An 18,099-nucleotide genomic window follows, 5' to 3' on the forward strand; every position below is an offset into this window, starting at 1 on the left:
TAACACAGTCCTTGGCACGTAGTCGACCCTGTTAACATAGTTAACATTGTTAACAAATGTTAGTATGTTCGTTATTTGCCACTGTTATTCTTTCCATTAGAATGTAAGCATGACCTAGTTCCTTCTGTAGGAGTCCTCGGAGGGAAGAGGCATTTCTGGTAAGAGGTAAGATAAAAGAGAAGTCTTGGTCTTGAGGGTTATTCTCTGAGTGAGGGGTGGAAAAGGGCCTACGGTCCCCAAGCTGACACTATGGGTTTATGGCTAGAAAACCACGTAAACTGCTTCCAAGAACTGGCCCTTGGTCAACTGCAACACAGGCAACGTTCCAGGTAATTACTGCTTCAGCTCTTTCTGCTCTTCCCTTCACCTCCACCTTATCCTTAGCAGCCTCTCAGCTCCATCTCAGGTCCCCTTTCCCCCTCAGTTCAAACCCACATGAATTTCCATTAAGGTATATATGATTAACAAGATATCATTTCTATTGTGTTTGAATTTAGCATTTGATATAGTTTAAGACAAATTTAACTTTCATGTGGATTTTTCAGGCACAGTAAAATGAAGCATTAGGTTTTTGTTTTGGAAGGGGGTTGAGTGGGTAGGGGTGTTTCTTAAGTATCCACGTATGTGCCCTCTTTCCCCTCAACCTAGTCCTATCCCAATATCAAAACCAGACAGTTCACTTGAATTTTTGTGATGGGCCAAGGTAAGAAAGTTACAAAGAGAGTGGAAAGGAGTCTCTAAATGAATATCTGTAGGAAAGAGTGTGGTTCTAGAAGAAAAATTAAATTTTAGGCACTCTTCTCAGCCATGCTTATCTCAGATCACATTTCTTCCAACCTCCTCACTCAATGAAGAAGTTTCCAATCTGAGCGGCCAGAGCCCAAGACATCAACTGGGCTATGTGGCAGATGGTATTTTCCAAAAATGTCTCATCTCTCACGCTCTTCTTAGGATGTGGTGCTGACATGCTTTCATCATGAGGTGGGGTCTCTGTTCTCTCCCTCTGAACCTAGGCTGACCTTTGTAACTGCCCCAACCAATCAAATATAAAGGTCATGCCGCCTGCATTTTAAGGCTGGGTTATAAAAGTTATGATTTTCACTTGGCTTTCTCTCGGCCCCTTACTGTGTTTTAAGGAAGCCACATAAAGAGGCCACAGGTTAGTGTGCAGAAACCACCAGATGGGGGAGGGAATGCTCCTTTGGGTAGGTCTAGTCTCCAGCCTTTGAATCTTCCAGATGAGACTGCAGACACCGTGGAGCAGAAAAAAGCCATCTTTGCTATGCCCTGTCTGAATTCCTGACCCACAGAAGCTGCAGGAGATAATAAATGAATGATCTTGTAAATTTTAGAGTGATTTGTTACACGACCCCAGTAAATAATACAGGCTACATTGTATCGTGTGAACCCATGTGCTCCTTTCTTGTGCTTTTTGTATCATTTCTAGGTGGGTCAGGCCTAGCTCACATCTTCTCTCTTCTACTGTCCCCCTAACATTCATTTAGGTGAGCAAATAAGCCAAGGCCTGCTGTGCAATCCTGGCTGTATTGTTTCCCTATTTGTTAGACTTCCTTTTCTTTGCGTATGGTCAGAGAGACCCCAAGAGGTAGAAGGCCTCACTTCCTTTTCTCCAAAGAGCTCTACATTAGGGTATGGGTGCGTAGGCCATCTTAATAAAGAGGTATCCTGTTTCACAATCTATGATTATTCATTATGCTTAGCTTCCTTGGAGCCTAGTGGGAAGGGGAGAGGGGAGTGGCAAGTAGGGTTAGGATGTTGCTCGGTCCTTGCCTATGATAGCATGGCCTCAAAACATCACCCTAATAACCAACAAGGGGTAGACAGTGAAAAGGAGTAATCAAGATTTAAAATGCATAAAAGCATAAGCCAATTCCTCCTCATATCTCTAGGATCGAAGGAAGAGCACTGGCCTTAGAATCACTAATCATGGACTCTCTTTCCTTCTCCACCAGGAATAGATTGTGGAATGTGTAGTTTTATCACCTTGGGCAAGTAACCTTAACACCTTTCTGTGACTCCACTTTCCTGAATAATAAAAGGGGCAGTGTACTTAACCAATCCTGTTAGTCTTTGAATCTACAAATCTCTCCTCTCAGTCACTTTCAAAGCTATTTACACCCTCAGCTTTCAAAGGAATGTGTGCATTTGGATACCCATGGGAGAAGCCAGGAGGGCTGGTAGTCCCCAGCTCTGTGCCTCCTGGCAATCACAACAGCTGCCACCCAGGCTCTGCTCTCTCCAGGGAGTAGAGAGGAAACTCTCCTGGAAGCAGCTCCCTGTGGGAAGCCAGCTGCAGTGAGGAAGAAGCAGCCTTGGCCCTGCCCTCATTTCGCCCCAGGTGAACTAGTCCTGCTCTGAACTGAAGTAATCACAGTGGCTCCAAATCCCGCACAGGTATGTACCCTGGCTGAGTAGGAGTGAGTAGCAGAGAAAGAGAGCAAGCCTTATCCTTGCCCTTTGAAGCCAGAGCAGGAAGGGATTCATTTTCCAGACTGCTATATAAAGAACCTAGTGCAGCCATCATTGACATTATGTTTGGAGCTAACTGCATTCATGGTTCTTTGTACCTGAGGCTGGGCTGGGGGGGAAAGGGACTCCCAGAATCAGCTTCTGGTTTTGTTCTGGCTGCATGTCATCTTCCTGCAACTAATTTCATACGTACTTTTAAAATAAAAGTATAATATTTTTGTTGTGTCCTGACACTGCCAGCCTCCCAGCCTCCACTGGACACACACTCACATGGGCACTATATGGGGCATGGCTATGATGATGCCTCCTTGCCATAGCCCTTCCATGGGAAATTGTCCACCCATAGCTCATGCTAAAGGGGCAGTTTAGGTGGCCTTTATTTACATCACATGCCTTCCTCCTTCTTCCTTCAGCTGCAGATGACTGCTAAGATGGTGGATGAAATAAATTCTCACTCTTAGTAATTTAAACTGGGAGGGAAGAGGAAAAGGCAGGTCATATCAAGAACTGAATTAGAAAGGACTGACAGTAGAAAAGAATAAGGTAGAGTTGGATTTACAAGGTCAAAGCAAAAGGAAGCAGATACCATGAGTAAAGAGAAGGTGTAAGGTAGAAAAAAAAAAAAGAAGAAGAATAAATGTGTCGGTGATGTGAGGCACCAACCCGTGGGTAACAGCAGAATCACATTTCTGGAGTACACCGTGAAGCTCCACTAACTCCTGCTGCCTCCAGTTCCAGAGCTGCCTTGGATCCAAACCCACTTCCTGCAGGCCTGGATGTACTATGCCTCTATTTTTGTAGTCTCTTATTGTGCCATGTGCCTCCTGACATTAAACTTCCCGTCACTTGATGTACCGGCAACCAGAAGATAGATACACACACACATGCACACACCCCTCCTGGACACCGAGTACTGAGAGTTCTAGCATGGGTGCTGCTCCACGATGACTCTTCTGCTCCTTGAATAGAATGACGAGGACGTTCACTGTGTGCTGGAGTCACATCGCCTTCAATGGGAGAGGATGGCCATTATTACGTCACTATCATAATGTCAGCTACCACTTCGCAAGCACTTATTTTGTACCAGAAACTGCTGTTGGCATTTAACAATGATTATCTCATTTAATCACAACAACCCTACTAAAAATTGGCATTATTGGTCTCTTCCACAGCTAAAGAAAGGCAGGCCTCAGGTCTTCACTGTTGGCCAGAGATGTCAGTTCCTCGCCTCGGGGGCCTCTCAGGGACCTCTCGATAGGGCCACCCACAACATGGCAGTTGGCTTCCTCCAGAATGAAGTCTCTGAGAGAGAGAGAAGCCAAGACAACAAAGTCACATTCTCTGTAACCTAATCTTGGGAGCAATTCCCATCACTGCTTTTGGAATCACTAAGTCCTGTCCATACTCCAGGGGAGGGAATTAACACAAGGGCATCGATACGGGGAGGTGGTGATCGCTGGGCCCCATCTTGGAGGCTGCCTGCCACAACCTCCCACCTCTTGGAGCAGGGCTTTTGCTCTGGTGTTGGGCGAACTACAAACAAATGGGGTTCTAGCACTCCCTGCCAACACACATCGGCCTCAACCGGAGCAGCTGGACTTTACAAATCTGTTTCATTTATGCTTTCTGATCAGTATTTCCATTGAACAAAGCGTTCCTAGCTGAAAGATGTACAAAAAGTATATAGGTTTATGGGCTGGGCGAGGCGGCTCATGCCTGTAATCCTAGCACACTGGGAAGCCAAGGCAGGAGGATCGCTTGAGGTCAGGAGCTTGAGACCAGCCTGAGCAATAGTGAGACCCTGTCTCTATTAACAATAGAAAAATTAGCTGGGTGTGGTGGCAGGTGCCTGTAATGCCAGCTGCTCGGGAGGCTGAGCCGGGAGGATTGCTTGAGCCCAGGAGTTTGAGGTTGCTGTGAGCTAGGCTGATGCCACGGCACTCTAGCCCAGGTGACAGAGCGAGACTCTGTCTCAAAAAATAAAAAAAGAACCAAGATATACAGGATTAGAGGACTAAATCTAAACTTTGCTTGGCTTTTCACGATCTGGCCCCTGCTTACCAATTCCGTCTCGTTTGACTACTCCTTCAGGTCCATGTTACTTTTAAGCAAAACAGACCTGCAGAGCAGCTTTCTGCTTTTCTTACCACCATGCATGCTGTTCCTTGTCCCACTGAGCCCGACCCCAGCTTGCCTGCATCACCAGTGCTCACTCATCCTTTCTGGGAAATGTTTTTTGATGGCTCCAGGCAGACATGTGTTTCTCCCTTGTTCTCCTATTGTGCTTTGTTTAAACCCCTCGTTCAAAGCAATTACCTTTTATCTTCTTATGGTTGGTTTATGTTTCCCCTCTAAATTATCTCTCTCTCCGGCCCAGGGCCTGGCACATAGAAGACACTGAATAGCTATTTGTGAAGTTGATAGATGAGCCCGGCATTGTGGGCGGGACGCTGCCCGAGCGCTTGGGGCCCTGGCTGTGGTGGGGGTGCTGACCCCAGCCCAGCATCTCACGGGTGGCACGTGGTGCCTCAGCTGCCTCATTTATAATCCATGAGTCACTCATTGTGTTCCAGATTGTTCTCCACTGTCATTTTAGCCTTTAGCTGCTTACTGAAATGAACTAAAAGCTGAAATATTTTAATTGTAAATCATCAAGATAAAAAGACTTTTAAAAAAATGAAAATGGTAGGATGCGTGTTACCGTACCATTAAAAGAAACCAGAGTGTTCTTGTTTCAAAATTATGAGAGGTCCATTGCTTCCAGAAGTAGGTGTGGGTTGTCGGAGCATAAAGAACGAGTTGTGTCGTGTGGAGCACAAAATCGACCCGACCCTGCCTCTCTTAGTGCCATGTCGCATCACTCAGGAGAAGCTCAGTGCTTATTGGTCCAGATGAGCGTGAACACTGAGGGTGTTTACTGAGGCCCACAGGGGCCAGACTGTTTGGCAGGTTAACGACTGGCCCCTTTTGCCCTTCTCTTCTATGTTCGAAACCTACTCTAAAGGTTAATTTTTCCACTAATAATTTTCATATATAAAAATACTTCTCTAGTTGATAAAACAAATTGACACAAAAGGCTGTGTCCCTTCAAAGAGCAGCTGAGGGAGAGAAGAGAAAATTTTAAAAATCATATTAAGGTGATCCACAAATATCAACCACTTCTACCACTTAAGAAATGCTATTTTTGACTGGCTGGGGATCCATCCAACTTTCTATGTTGCCTTCGATGGTGGCACAGTGGTATATTTTGTGGGAAAGCTACCTGTCATGGTGCAATATCAAAAGGTTAGGGAGGGACCATGAATATTTTTCTATTATGGATCTGTCATTCTTGCAATGCCTAAAATATCTCTTTGAACCTGTACTTGTTGCAGCCTGGGTCACCTATAGAGGTAAGACATTCAGTACAATTACAAGCCAGTTTTTAAAGACAGGCTTCCTTTTAATTTCAAAGGCTTCAAGGGAATCTCCTCATTCTGAGGGTCTAAGGTTTGAAAGGTGATTTGCCCTCCCACACTATTTGTGAGTTTTCAGTCATATATCTTTTAATGTGTCCATTCAAAACTATTTATTGGGTGCCCTCGATGCAACCAACACAGTGCCAGGCACTGGGAATACACAGTGTCTGCCTCGCTACTCGAGGTAGCAAGCAATAGGCACAGCAAATCCTGAAGCATGTAGGAGAGAAGTGAGCTAAGGAAAGGCTTTAAGTAGTATTTGAGCTAAAACTTCCAGGAAAGGCAGGATTCCCCATGCATAAAGGGGGGTGGGCAATTCAAGGCAAAGAGAACAGGATGAGAGAAGGCACAGAGGTAGGCAGGAGAAGTTATTATTAATACATGTCAAGAAACAAAATTATAATCCAGGGAGGTTGCAGATTTGGAGGCATAGGGAAGAATAGCTGGAGAGGAGGTGGGAGGGCTTCCTATATCCTGCAAAGGAGCTTCATTTTTCCAGTAGGCAGTGAGAAGCATCAAAGGTTTTTGTGTGTGTGTGTGTTTTCTTTTTTTTTTTTGAGACAGGGTCTCACTCCATTGCCTGGGCTAGAGTGCAGTGCCGTCATCATTGCTCACTGCGACCTCAAACTCCTGGGCTCAAGAGATCCTCCTGCCTCAGTGTCCTCAGTAGGTAGGACTACAGGTGCACACTACAATGCCTAGCTAATTTTTAAGTATTTTTTTATAGAGATGGGGTCTCACTGTGTTGCTCAGGCTGCTCTTGAACTCCTGGCCTCAAGTGATCCTCCTGCCTTGGCCTCCCAAAGTGCTAGCATTACAGGTATGAGCCACTGCATCTGGCTGCATCAGAGGTTTTTAAGCTCAGGTGTGAAATGATCAGATTTATGCTTTAGAGAGATCTCAGCATCGTGAAGGAAGGATTGGAGCAAAGGAAGTCTGTGGACATGGAGGCATTTAGAGGTTCTGGGAAGACAGGGACTAACATTTATTGAGCATCTGCAACATGCTAGATACTGGGCTTGGCTCTTCACATATATTGTTGTACTTAGTGTTCACAGGAAGTAGGTAGGTAGGAATTATAATGCTGATTTAAGAGATGAGGCTAAAATACCTTGGCAAAAATCACCCATCAGTGGTAGTAGAGCTGAGTTTTGATTCCATCCTGTCTGATTCCAAAGCTGCTATTCTTTCCTTTGCACTAGAGGGGATGATGAGGGTCTGAATTATGTCCACGGCAATGCTGAAGAGGCATCCTCCCTCCCTACATAAGACTCTTAATTTATTTGCACCTCATTTGGAAGCTTCTCCATCCACTTCATCATTCTAATTGCTTTAATATGACAAATTGACCAATTACTAGCAGGTTATTTATAACCATGGTGGAATTAGTTGCTTGGTTCAATCAAGCAACCAAAAAGTAACTGAATTGTAATGACTCGATTTATCAAAATATTCAGAAGAGTTGGTGTGCATAGACATAACGCGTATTAGCATTAGACAAATATGTGCAATACAATAGGAAGAGGATATCTGGCTATTCACAAATGACATCTGAACCAAAAGGATTCTAACCCCAGCTCTTTAACCAAGTAGACAAGTCATAGCTTTGAGTATTAAAAGACCTGTTGCAGAATCTTCTGGGTTTTTTTTTTTGTTGTTGTTGTTGATAAAGAAATGGAAGCCCAGAAAGTATTAATATATGAGATTTGCCAAGGTTTCCCAGCCAGGAAATGACAGAGCTTAGACTTGAACCATTTGCATTGTTCTAATGGTTCCAGGTCCTAGAGAACTTTTCCTACCATGTCTGCTGTACTGTGACATTGAGTGAGTTACTTAGCCTCCTGAATCCTCAATTACTTTGTCTATAATGTGAGAGGACTGGTGGACATATCAGTTAGCTTTTGCTATGTAAGAAACCACCCAAAACTTAGCAGTTTAAAACAACCACCATTTTATGTAGCTCTTGATTCTGTGGTTCATCCTGGTGGCTGCTCTGGTCTGGACTGGCACAGCAGATCTACACTGGGCTCTCTCTGGCTTCTGTGATCAGCTGGTGGGTCTAGCATGATCTACTATAGCCTCATTCATAGTTCTAGTGGTTGAGAGGCCATCGGCTGGGGATTGGCTGCTTGTCCACTTGGGCACCTTTGGTCTCCTCCACAGGGCATTTCTTCCTCCAGCAGACTTGCTCAGGCTTATATACATGGTGATTTCAGGCTTCTAAGCACAGAAAGGAAGGAAAAATCCCAATAAGCATGCTCTTTGCAAATCTTTACTATACCATCTCTGCTATTCTCTCATTGGCTAAAGCAAATCATGTGCTATAGCAAGCAGCTTCTGAAAGGCTCCCAATGGTTTCTGTCTTGTGGCTTTCCTGCCCTGCATAATCTCCTGCCCTTGCATGGGGTTAGACCTACAGACTTGCTTCTAATGAATAGAATATGACAAAATTGATGGGATATCACTCCCCAAGATTAGTTTATAAAAGACTGTGGTGCTCTCTCTGACTCTTCTTAAAGATAAGCTTGCTCTGATAAAGCAAGCTGCCATGTGTCCACTGTCCTATGGAGAGGCCCATGAAGAGGCCCAACAAACAGTGAGGAACTGAACCCTCAGGCCAGTTCCTTAAGGAACTGAATCTTGCCAATAACCAGTCAGTGAGTGAGCTTGGATGCAGATCCTTCCCCAGTTGAACCCTTAGATGAGAATGCAGCCCCAGCCCACACCTTCATTGCAGCCTTGTGAGAGACTTTGAAGTGGAGGACTGAGCTAAGTCACACCTGGGGTCCTGACCCACAGAAACTGTGTATTGGTTTAATTTGGGCATGATTTGGTACAGAGCAATAGATTACTAATACACATAGCTAAGCTCAGAGTCAGTGTGGGAGAGGACTATCTAAGAGTGTGGTTACAAGAAGAGTAATTATTTATACATATTTGCAAATAGTTTGTCAAAGATGAACTTATTCCAGCATTTTGGAATCTGAAATGGAATTATTTTCACTACTTCAACAATTATTTATTGTCTGTGCTAAGTACTAAAAACAATGTGGTGAATAAGGCAGAGGCCATGTTCCTGCCCTCAAGGAGCGTTTGTGGTAGGGAGGAGGATGGAGAAAGACATTAATTCAATAATTCCTTCCTTAATTATTTGTTAAAAATTGGGGTAAGTGAAATGAAGGGAGAGTGTATATAACTTAGTCTGGACTGGTCAGAGAAAGCTTCTTTGAGGAAGGGACACTTAAGCCAAAAAGGTAGGCAGGGGAGAAAGGGAGGAAAGGAGAAAATTCCAGGCAGAGGGAGGGGCATTCTTAAAGGGGAGGTGGAGAGAGGGTGAGCAGCTATGGGGCAAGTTCATATTTATGATCAAATTATATAGTATTACATGATAGTGGTATTATGGCTTATAGTTTTTTAAAAGTTCCTTTACAGATACATACCAAAACACTTATGGATCAAACTATTTGATGTCTGAGATTTGCTTCAAAACAATCCAGTGGCAGGGTAGGGGTCTGGAGTGGGTGGAGCTATAGATGAAACAAGATTTTCTAAATGAGTTAATAATTATTGAAACCAGGTGATGGGTACATGGGAGTTCATTATACTAGTCTCTCTACTTTTGTAGATGTTGGAAATTTTCATAATAAAACTATTAAAAATGATATCCCAACAGCGCATCCTGAAAGCTGTGCATATATGTTTGAGAAGTCCCAGCACTTACCTCCTCCTGCTCCATACAAGACAGGAGAAGTTAATAATATCTTCAGGGAAAGGGGATAAAATGAGTTCCATGGTATTGAAAAATGTAAAGGATTCTTAGTTTCAAATCATGTGACTAACATAAAATGGGGTGTTTTTGTAATTTATCTTGCCTCCTGGCTAAAGTGCTATATTGCTTTCTTTCTTGTGCTCATTTTTCACGGGCTGAGATGGTATGTTTCATATATGGTGGAATCTTATAACATGGTTTGCTCTAGAGTAAAAGCGAGTGGAAGATCCTGTTCAAATATCAGTTGTGAAATACTGAGAGGATTCTGTTATAAGGCCTTCTATGATATGGACAGTATTAGAGTGAGTTTATACGTTGGGGGAGGAGAAAAATAGGGTAGAACAGTTGTAAATTCCCCTTTGAAAAATTCTTGGTTGGCTTGCTGCAGTAGTAATGGAGTATGGATTTCTTTGATTAAGTTTTCTCTACCTTTTACTCATGCTATTCTGAGATGGGTCAGACTGTGAAATTAACAGCAGGGATTCTTTATGTCAGGGATGTATTTCTTTAGGATTTTTTTGTGGGGGGGAATTGTGGAGGAAGATAATGAGGTGATGCTTTATGTTTACAGCTCTTTCAATGTTAGGTTAATGGGAGAACCATGTTTTGTGATTTCGATTCAGACCTTTCATGAAAATACCTTTGCTGCCAAATTGAGTCTCTCCTCAACCTCTACTAAATGAAGATTTCACTGGAGTAAGATATATGCAAATTACATTTCCTTTCTCAAGCCAAGGTTAAATAAAAGGGAAAATTATGAAAGATTGCTTATGGCAGCAAGGATTTTCAGTGCTTGAGGATGAATTTGGTTATTTCAAAACCATGACGAGTCCCTTGTTAGTGCAAATCAGGAAAGGAATAAAGTAAAAGAGAAAGTGGACCTGGGCATAAAAATGTCCCCACACAGTATTTGTGCTGAAAGCCTTCTTGTTCCCTGAACCTTGGTAATTACAGGCATTTTCCTGTGCTCTGAAAAACGTTTGGCAAATAAGGAGAGAGCGTCCCCTCCTTTTCTCTGTTGAAGGCTGGGTTCTGGCCTTGTTGCAGGGAAACACTAATTCCCAGCAGTGCTCCCTGGGAGTAAATGGTTTGTTTTCTCTTCACTGAATTCAGCCCGGGGTCGGTTCTTAGTAGCAGAGCCTGGCATGGAAAATCTATTTGGAGCAACTTGTCCCCAGGAGGGAAGAATGCCAGCCAACTGTGTGGGGAAGCCACAGCCACCATCAGGGTCAGTCACACCGCTGGCCAGGGCGGGCATTAGCACGCAAAGGCGGAGTCCTCAGCAAACACGAGTCGTTTGTGTGTACACACACCCACACCCGATTCCACCCATATACACCATGCACACACTCAACATGCCAGTTACACGCACCACACATACACCATAGACACACTCCATGACTATTCATACCCACCCCCACATCACGTACACATATGCCACACACACCACCCACACTGCATATACCTCCAGGGCACGCACCCCTTACCTGTCACATGCATCACTCAACCACACCCCCTATATCATGTTTGCACCTAACACAGCCCACTACGCACACGTAACAACACACAGATTCCAAGTAATTATAAACACACAACACACACATCACATACACACCAAACTACACACACACACCCCTCTCTGCACCCAACTTGGCTGCTTTCCCGCGCAACTGGAGCGGGGAAGGGAGTGGGGGAGGAGGAGAACTGCAGCCCGCACCAAGGTTGCGGCGGACTTCGAGTGTTGCGGCCGGCGGCGCGGGGCCGGGGCGCTGGCACTTGAGATGGTCCTGGGCGGGAGGCAGCCCTGGGGATTGCGCGCGGGTGTGTGGGTGTGTGCGCGCCTACCAGGGGGTCTCTGTGCCCTGACGCTCTGGGAGGTGTGTGCGAGGGAAATGTGAGAGGCGTTGGGGGAGACGCTGTGAGGAAACGTCGCCCAGAGATGCGCCTGGGCCAGCCCGCTGAGAGGAGAGGTTCGGGTGGGCGTGTACCCGGTGTGCACAGCCGTCCCCAGAGCGTGTGGCAGCTCTCGAGACGGCCTCGCTCGGAGGGAAGCGTGTGTGGGAAGTGTATGTGTAAGCGGGTGTCGTGCGAACACCAAGCGGCCGAGGCGTGTGTATGTTCACAACGGCCCTCCGTCCGGGTCTGTCTCTGAGGAATGAGTGAGCCTGCGGGAGGAACTCGCTGCGACGGGAAGGGACGCCGACGACCGCGCTCACACGCAGCGTGTGTGTGAGAGGCCCGGCTAGCCGAGGGACGCCGGCCGGGGCCGGCTGGTGCGCGCGTGTGCGCGTGCGTGTGGGGCGCGGCGCGCGCCGCGGCGGACGGCGGGAGGCGGCGGCAGGCCCAGCCCCGGTCGCAGCGCCCGGGGCGGCTCCTCCTAGAGCCTGGGACCGCCGCGCTCCCGCCGCCGCCGCCGCCGCCGCCGCGCCCTCCCGCGTCTGCAGCCGGCTCGGCTTCCTGCCCGCCCAGACGCCGTTCTTCCCGGGCTCCTGGTCTCGGCTCCGCGCGGAGGGAGAGGAAATGAGTTCGGCGGCGGCGCCGGCGTCCGAGCGGGGTTGGAAGAGCGAGAAACTAGACGAGGCTCAGGCCCTGGCGCGGAGTTGCGCTGCTCGCAGACCCGATTTCCAGCCGTGCGACGGGCTCTCCATCTGTGCCACGCACAGCCATGGCAAGTGCTTCAAGCTGCACTGGTGCTGTCACCTAGGATGGTGTCACTGTAAGTAGAGATGCGTCTCCCGGCCTTCCGCCACGGTCCTGGGGCGTCCGCGGGGCCATCCGGGGTCGCGGCCCGGACTCTGCGGCCGTGGGGCTCCGGGCTCGACCGGGCTGCTGTGCCGCAGGCTGGGTCCGCCCTGGGCTCCGGGCCCGCCAGAACTGCCCTGGCGCCGGACGACTGGAGTTGGCGCTGCCTTGGCAACGAGATGAAATCCCGCGGGGAGCCTAGCTTTAGCCACTTCTACAAAAGGGGAGCTCCTCGTCCCAGGAAAGCTGGAATCTATTTTTTTTCTTTTTCTTTTTCTTTTTTGACCAAAACGTCCGGGCATGTGATGAGAAATGGTAGAGAGCCCGAAGAGTCGATGACAACTGGCGGGGGAATCCTTTTTTCAGGGCTTGTGGTTAAAGATGCTCCTCTTTTCCTTTCTCATTTTTGTCATTCTGGTCTGCTGTTTGAAAGAAAGAGCCCTTGAAAGTCGAGTTGTGCCCTCGTTTGTTGTGTACAAATTGAGAAAGCTCTGAAGTGTGAGGGATTGCCTCCAAGAAGTTAATATTAACAGTTTGAAAGGGCGAACTCCTTTAATATCCAGATGCAGCATTTAGAGCCAATATATGAGATGGTTTTGAAATTACAAAATAAAACGAATGAAAGTAGGCTTGATAATCTTAAACCAATTTATAAAAGCCAGAACTAAATGGTCTAGGCCCTTTCTCTATGTTATCCTGCCTGTGATTTTTAAATAGATTAAACTTAAGTAGTCGTTTAATTAGAATTCCACAATTTGATTAGTTTGTGGTATTTGGCCTACTGTATCCGATGATTCATTCCTTTTAAGAAATATATTCTAAAGTTATTTTCCTCACAACTTTATAATGAGGGTTTTGGAGTGCTTATTTAGGACACAAATTTTCGAAGTGATCTTAAGTTAAAATTATTTTTTCTTTGTTGGTTAGAAAAAAATGGCTCACAACCAGGGATGCAATGCATAGCAAATCCTTATTTACATTAATTGAACATAAATGAATATTTTTAATTGAATTTATGAATTAAAGGATAGAGAGTCCTTGCATTTTCTTTACAAATTCAAGGCACATGGAACAGTATTGATTTTTTGTGTTCCATCTGCTGATGATTCAGTTTCTTCCTATTTCTCATTATTCCTATTGTGCTCAGATCAGTTCCCAATTATAAAGCATTGCTTCAGTGTGGGACAGGGTACAGAGTTGGAAGTAGCAACTGTAGGGAGCCTGGAATGCTGTAAGTGCACAAGTAGGATGAATCCGATGAGAGTCCATTTGCTGGGGATGTCTAGAATCAACATTAAAGATGGTCCAGGTTAGTGCCTGCCTTATTCCTACAGTATCCCCTCTAAGTACACCATTACTGATGGGAACCTTGCAGTCTTTTCAGACAGCTTCTTTCTTCATTAGCCTTGACTCTTAAAATACTCTTCCTTATATGGAGCTGAAATCAGTTACTTCCTAACTTCTTCCACTGGTCCTATTTCTGCCTTATGAAATCATATAGAACAATCTAATTCTTTTTTAGATCATGGCTGTTTCAACTCTTCATATATACATATCTGAATATACATATGCATTTCTTGCAAACATGGGCTATCTTCTCTTTGTATCCCTGTCCATTCTCACAGTGTCTTTTTAAATAGGTTTGATATTAATGTTCATTGAATGACTGAATGAAAATAGCCATCATTTTCGTCTTAAGGCAATGTTTTATTTTATTTATAAATCTCCACTGCCTTTTGCCTTTCCTTTTGTGAACCAGTATCCAGGCTCCTAAGCATCCTGGTTGTTTTGTTCTGAATATATGCCAATGTGGTTATGATCCTTTGAAGACTGTGACCCCTAGAAAGGTACACAATATCCCAGCTGTGGTCTGATCAGTCCAAAGTTGAACAAGACTGCTACCTCCCATCTTTGAGATGCTACTACCGGTGCAGCTAGGGTCACATTAGCTTTTCTGATATCTACCTTAGATTGTACCCAGCTTGCTGTTCACGAAAGCATTGAGCCGTTTTTTGTTAGTTTGTTTTTTTAACATATATGGCAATTAAGCCACAGCTTGCCCATCTCAAAGTTACATGTATATTTTTGGACACAAAGTACCAATTAATCTTTTAGATTTTTTTTCTACTAAATTTCATTTTATTAGAATTAGCCCATTCTTATGCCTTATTATGTTTTTAGATCCTGGCTCTTTCGTAATATATATAAGCTATTTCCCCTAGGTTCATGTCAGCTGCATATTAGATGCCAACAGTACTACAGTACATCTTCATTCCAGTTGTTGATAGAATTGCTGAACGGGAGAAGGCCACAGACAGGGTTCTGAGCCTTGCTGGTAGAACTACCCTTCAGATTGATAGCAGTTCATTAATGAGCACTTGTTAGTTAAGGTTGTTCAATTACCTAGCCACCTAATTGTAATATTATTTATCTTATATTTATCTTGTATTTGGGTATAATGAGAACCTGGTCAAATACCTTGTTGAAATCCTATCAACATATTATTTTTACTGCTTTTTGATCTATGACTTATCTATACACATATTCTATTTTTAAAAAGACAGGAAATGATATTAATCTGGTATAACTCAGGTTGGTTCCACAAATGCTTACCATTTTCTTTTCTAAGTGGTTAGAAGCTGATTTTAAATAAATAACCCGAATTTAGAAAAGGTTTGACGTCAAGTATACTGGACTGTTGTTGGCAGTTATTTCTGTTTCTTAAAAAATCAGAACTATGTTTATTTGCTCTTTTCCGGTCTCTGGCAACCTTCTGGTTTTCCACACTTCCTCCGCTGGCAGCAGTTCAGTGATCCCATTCACGAAGAGCTTGACTTCATTTAAGGCAGCAAGGTGCTCTGTTACAGTCTCCTCACCTATACTGGGCATCAATTCTTTCTACCTTTTAAGCCCAAATATAATTTTTCTTCAAAAGAAGCAGAGTTAACATACTTGAGAAGTTCTGCTTTCTTTTCTGGCATTCATGAAGTTTACGGTATCAATCCTAAGCAGAATTCCTTTAATTCTGTTGAATATGTATTGACTACCTTCTCTTTATGAGACATTATTATGCAAATTAGGAATATAATATGAATACAGCTCGACCATGCCCTTTAAGCAGAATCTAAGGGCATGATCCACGATGTATTTATTTTTGTACTTCCTTTAAAATCACAAATGATATAGGTGAGAAAACTATCAGTTTGTTAGCCAAATCTGAGAATGCTAAAATGAGAGGATTACCTTCATACTTGAAATAGGTAACTTTAAAACAAAGGAAATTCAATTTTATATGGTTGATGTTAAACTTATGAAATTTATAGCCTTATAGAAAAAGCTGAAAAATGTATACATGTTAGCAAAAGGCATATTAAGTGTGTATATATTTACAGATGCAGTGCTTAATGCATTATTAAAGGAAATAGTTTATTTGAGTAGTGACAGATTTTTGAGGATGACATCTGGGAGGAAAACCATAATATGTTCTGTTGGTATCACTGTCAAAGATAGATGATTGGGTTGAATAAACCATGACCCTGAATCTGTAACTTTTATTTTTCCCCACTACTGAGTGATACTGGCTTGAATTAGAGTGAAGGTTTTCAAGAGGAGTTTTGAGAGAGAAAAAGACACATGGCTTGGCTAGAAAAGAAGGATGGGAAAGAATAAATCATATGCAGGTATTGTAAAGTAGATTTTTGTGGTTAGAGTAGATAGAATATCTAGGAGGAATAAGAAATTAGATTTGTGGGGTTGGAGATAAGTGGGTGTATTTGAAAGATATATTTGAGGTGAATTATCTGTAGGCTTGATTAGATATGGAGGCAGAGGAAGATGAAGGTTATTAAGGATAACTTCTAGAATTCTGCCTTATGCAGCTTGGATGGATGGTGGTGCCATTCATTAGCAATGAAATACTGGAGAACTGGGATTGGGAGGAAGATCATGAATCCAGTTTTGGATCTATTGCTTTTAAGCTGCCTTTCTTATCACATGATGACATCAGTAGGCAGTTAGACATAGGGATCTAAAATTCAGAGAAAGGTCTGGGCTAGAGATATTAATAATATGGAAGTCATTTACTTATTTATAGATGGCAGTTGTAGCCATGATGAAGCATGAGTTTTCTAAGGGAGAGACTATAGCATGAAAAATGAAGAAAACCCTTAGACTTTTCTGTTTAGGACACCAGAGTCTGGGTACAGGAGGATAAGCTGGCAGAGAAGTCTAAGAAGAGATGGCTAGAGAAGAAAAATCTGGAAAGTATGATATTGCAGAAGCCAAGGGAAATTAGTGTTTTAAGAACGAATACAGAAATGAAACCAGTTTTCAGCAGATTGATTATTAGATATTGGTAAAATACACAAATACTGATTTTCTTTATTACTGAAAAAGATGGTGAAAGGTTTAGTCTTGCAACAGTGACTGTAGGAATATACTTAATTGTAGTATTCTTCAAAGCTATTTGAGGCAGTGAATTCTTCAAGGTAGAAAGAATAGAGTGCTAGATGCTGAGAATTAGGACACAGAGATAATAGTCAACATTTATTGAGTGATTACTTTGTGCCAGAGTAAGCTTATTATGCTGAGCACTTAATAGCCAATTATGTCATTATGTCCATTTCACAGCTGAGGGACAAATCTTAGAGAAGTAACTTTTCCGTGGGCACATAGCAAGTAAGGAGTAGAGCCTGGATTTGGATCTGTTTGATTCTAGACCTGGACTCTTAACCATCATAGGTACTATAGAGCAATTTAAAATTCATGAGCAGAACCAACAGAGCTCAGTTCTATTAAAGCCACTGATTGGGAAAGTTTTTAAGAAATGGGAGGCATTATGTATCAATTGCAGTAGTGAAATCCAGCAGAATGAGAACTGAAGAAAAGAGGTCACTGAATATAGTGGGGAATGACATTCAAGTTGAGGGTTAAGGAAGAGAAAGTGATTAGCAGGTGACAGGTGAGGTTGAGTGGGTGTATGTGGTATAATGTAGGTGTGTGTCATCAGCAGAACTCAGAGTTGGCTTAATAAAATCACATAATAGATGAGCTCAGTTTTCTGTAGAAGACATCTTAAAAGATTGTCTCTTTCAGGTTGAAAGCAGGAAGAGTGGGACTTGATATAGTCTAATAGATGATATTAGCATATCTAAAGAAAGACTGTCACAGCAGAAGGTGGATGGGCAGCATAGAAATATAGAAAAATGGGAGTTAGACAGAATTTGAAAGTGTTTTTCAGGACTGTTCAGAGAAGATGGTATGCTGCCTAGAGGGTTAAATATGTCCAATCCGTGTAGCCAGGCTATCCCAGCAAACATTTGGTTATAATTTGACTTCCTATTTATAGATTTCCTATAGGAAGAGAAGGAGCTGGTTAGAGAATTCAACTTTCAGGACCTTAGGGCAAATATACTTCTTTCCATTGGTAAATTAGCATTGTGGTTTTAGTGTTATTCTATTTGTTCTGTTTTCCTACTTCTATACAACTCTAGGGAAACTCACACAATCAAGTTCTGCCTTCCCCAGGGAAATGCCAGGTGGTTTTCCTAAGCAGTGGTCCCCAACCTTTTTGGCACCAGGGACTGGTTTCATGGAAGACAATTTTTCCACAGACGGGGGTTGGGGGTAGGGTAAGTGAGT

At 43.6% G+C, this 18,099-nt stretch overlaps 1 protein-coding gene across 1 annotated transcript in view; it reads left to right on the forward strand.

Moving 5' to 3' along the window:
- Positions 1 to 12,174: 12,174 nt before the first annotated feature.
- LOC105807426 (chromosome unknown open reading frame, human C3orf70) overlaps positions 12,175 to 18,099 on the forward strand; it is a 92,735-nt gene continuing 86,810 nt past the window's right edge. The window contains exon 1 of the mRNA XM_012640808.1: positions 12,175 to 12,433. Within this exon, the coding sequence (XP_012496262.1) occupies positions 12,238 to 12,433 (196 nt within the window). The 5' untranslated portion in view covers positions 12,175 to 12,237. The remainder of the gene's footprint in view (positions 12,434 to 18,099) is intronic.

The sequence above is a fragment of the Propithecus coquereli genome, unplaced genomic scaffold, assembly GCF_000956105.1.
Source record: "Propithecus coquereli isolate 6110/MARCELLA unplaced genomic scaffold, Pcoq_1.0 Scaffold10, whole genome shotgun sequence".
NCBI lineage: Eukaryota > Metazoa > Chordata > Mammalia > Primates > Indriidae > Propithecus > Propithecus coquereli.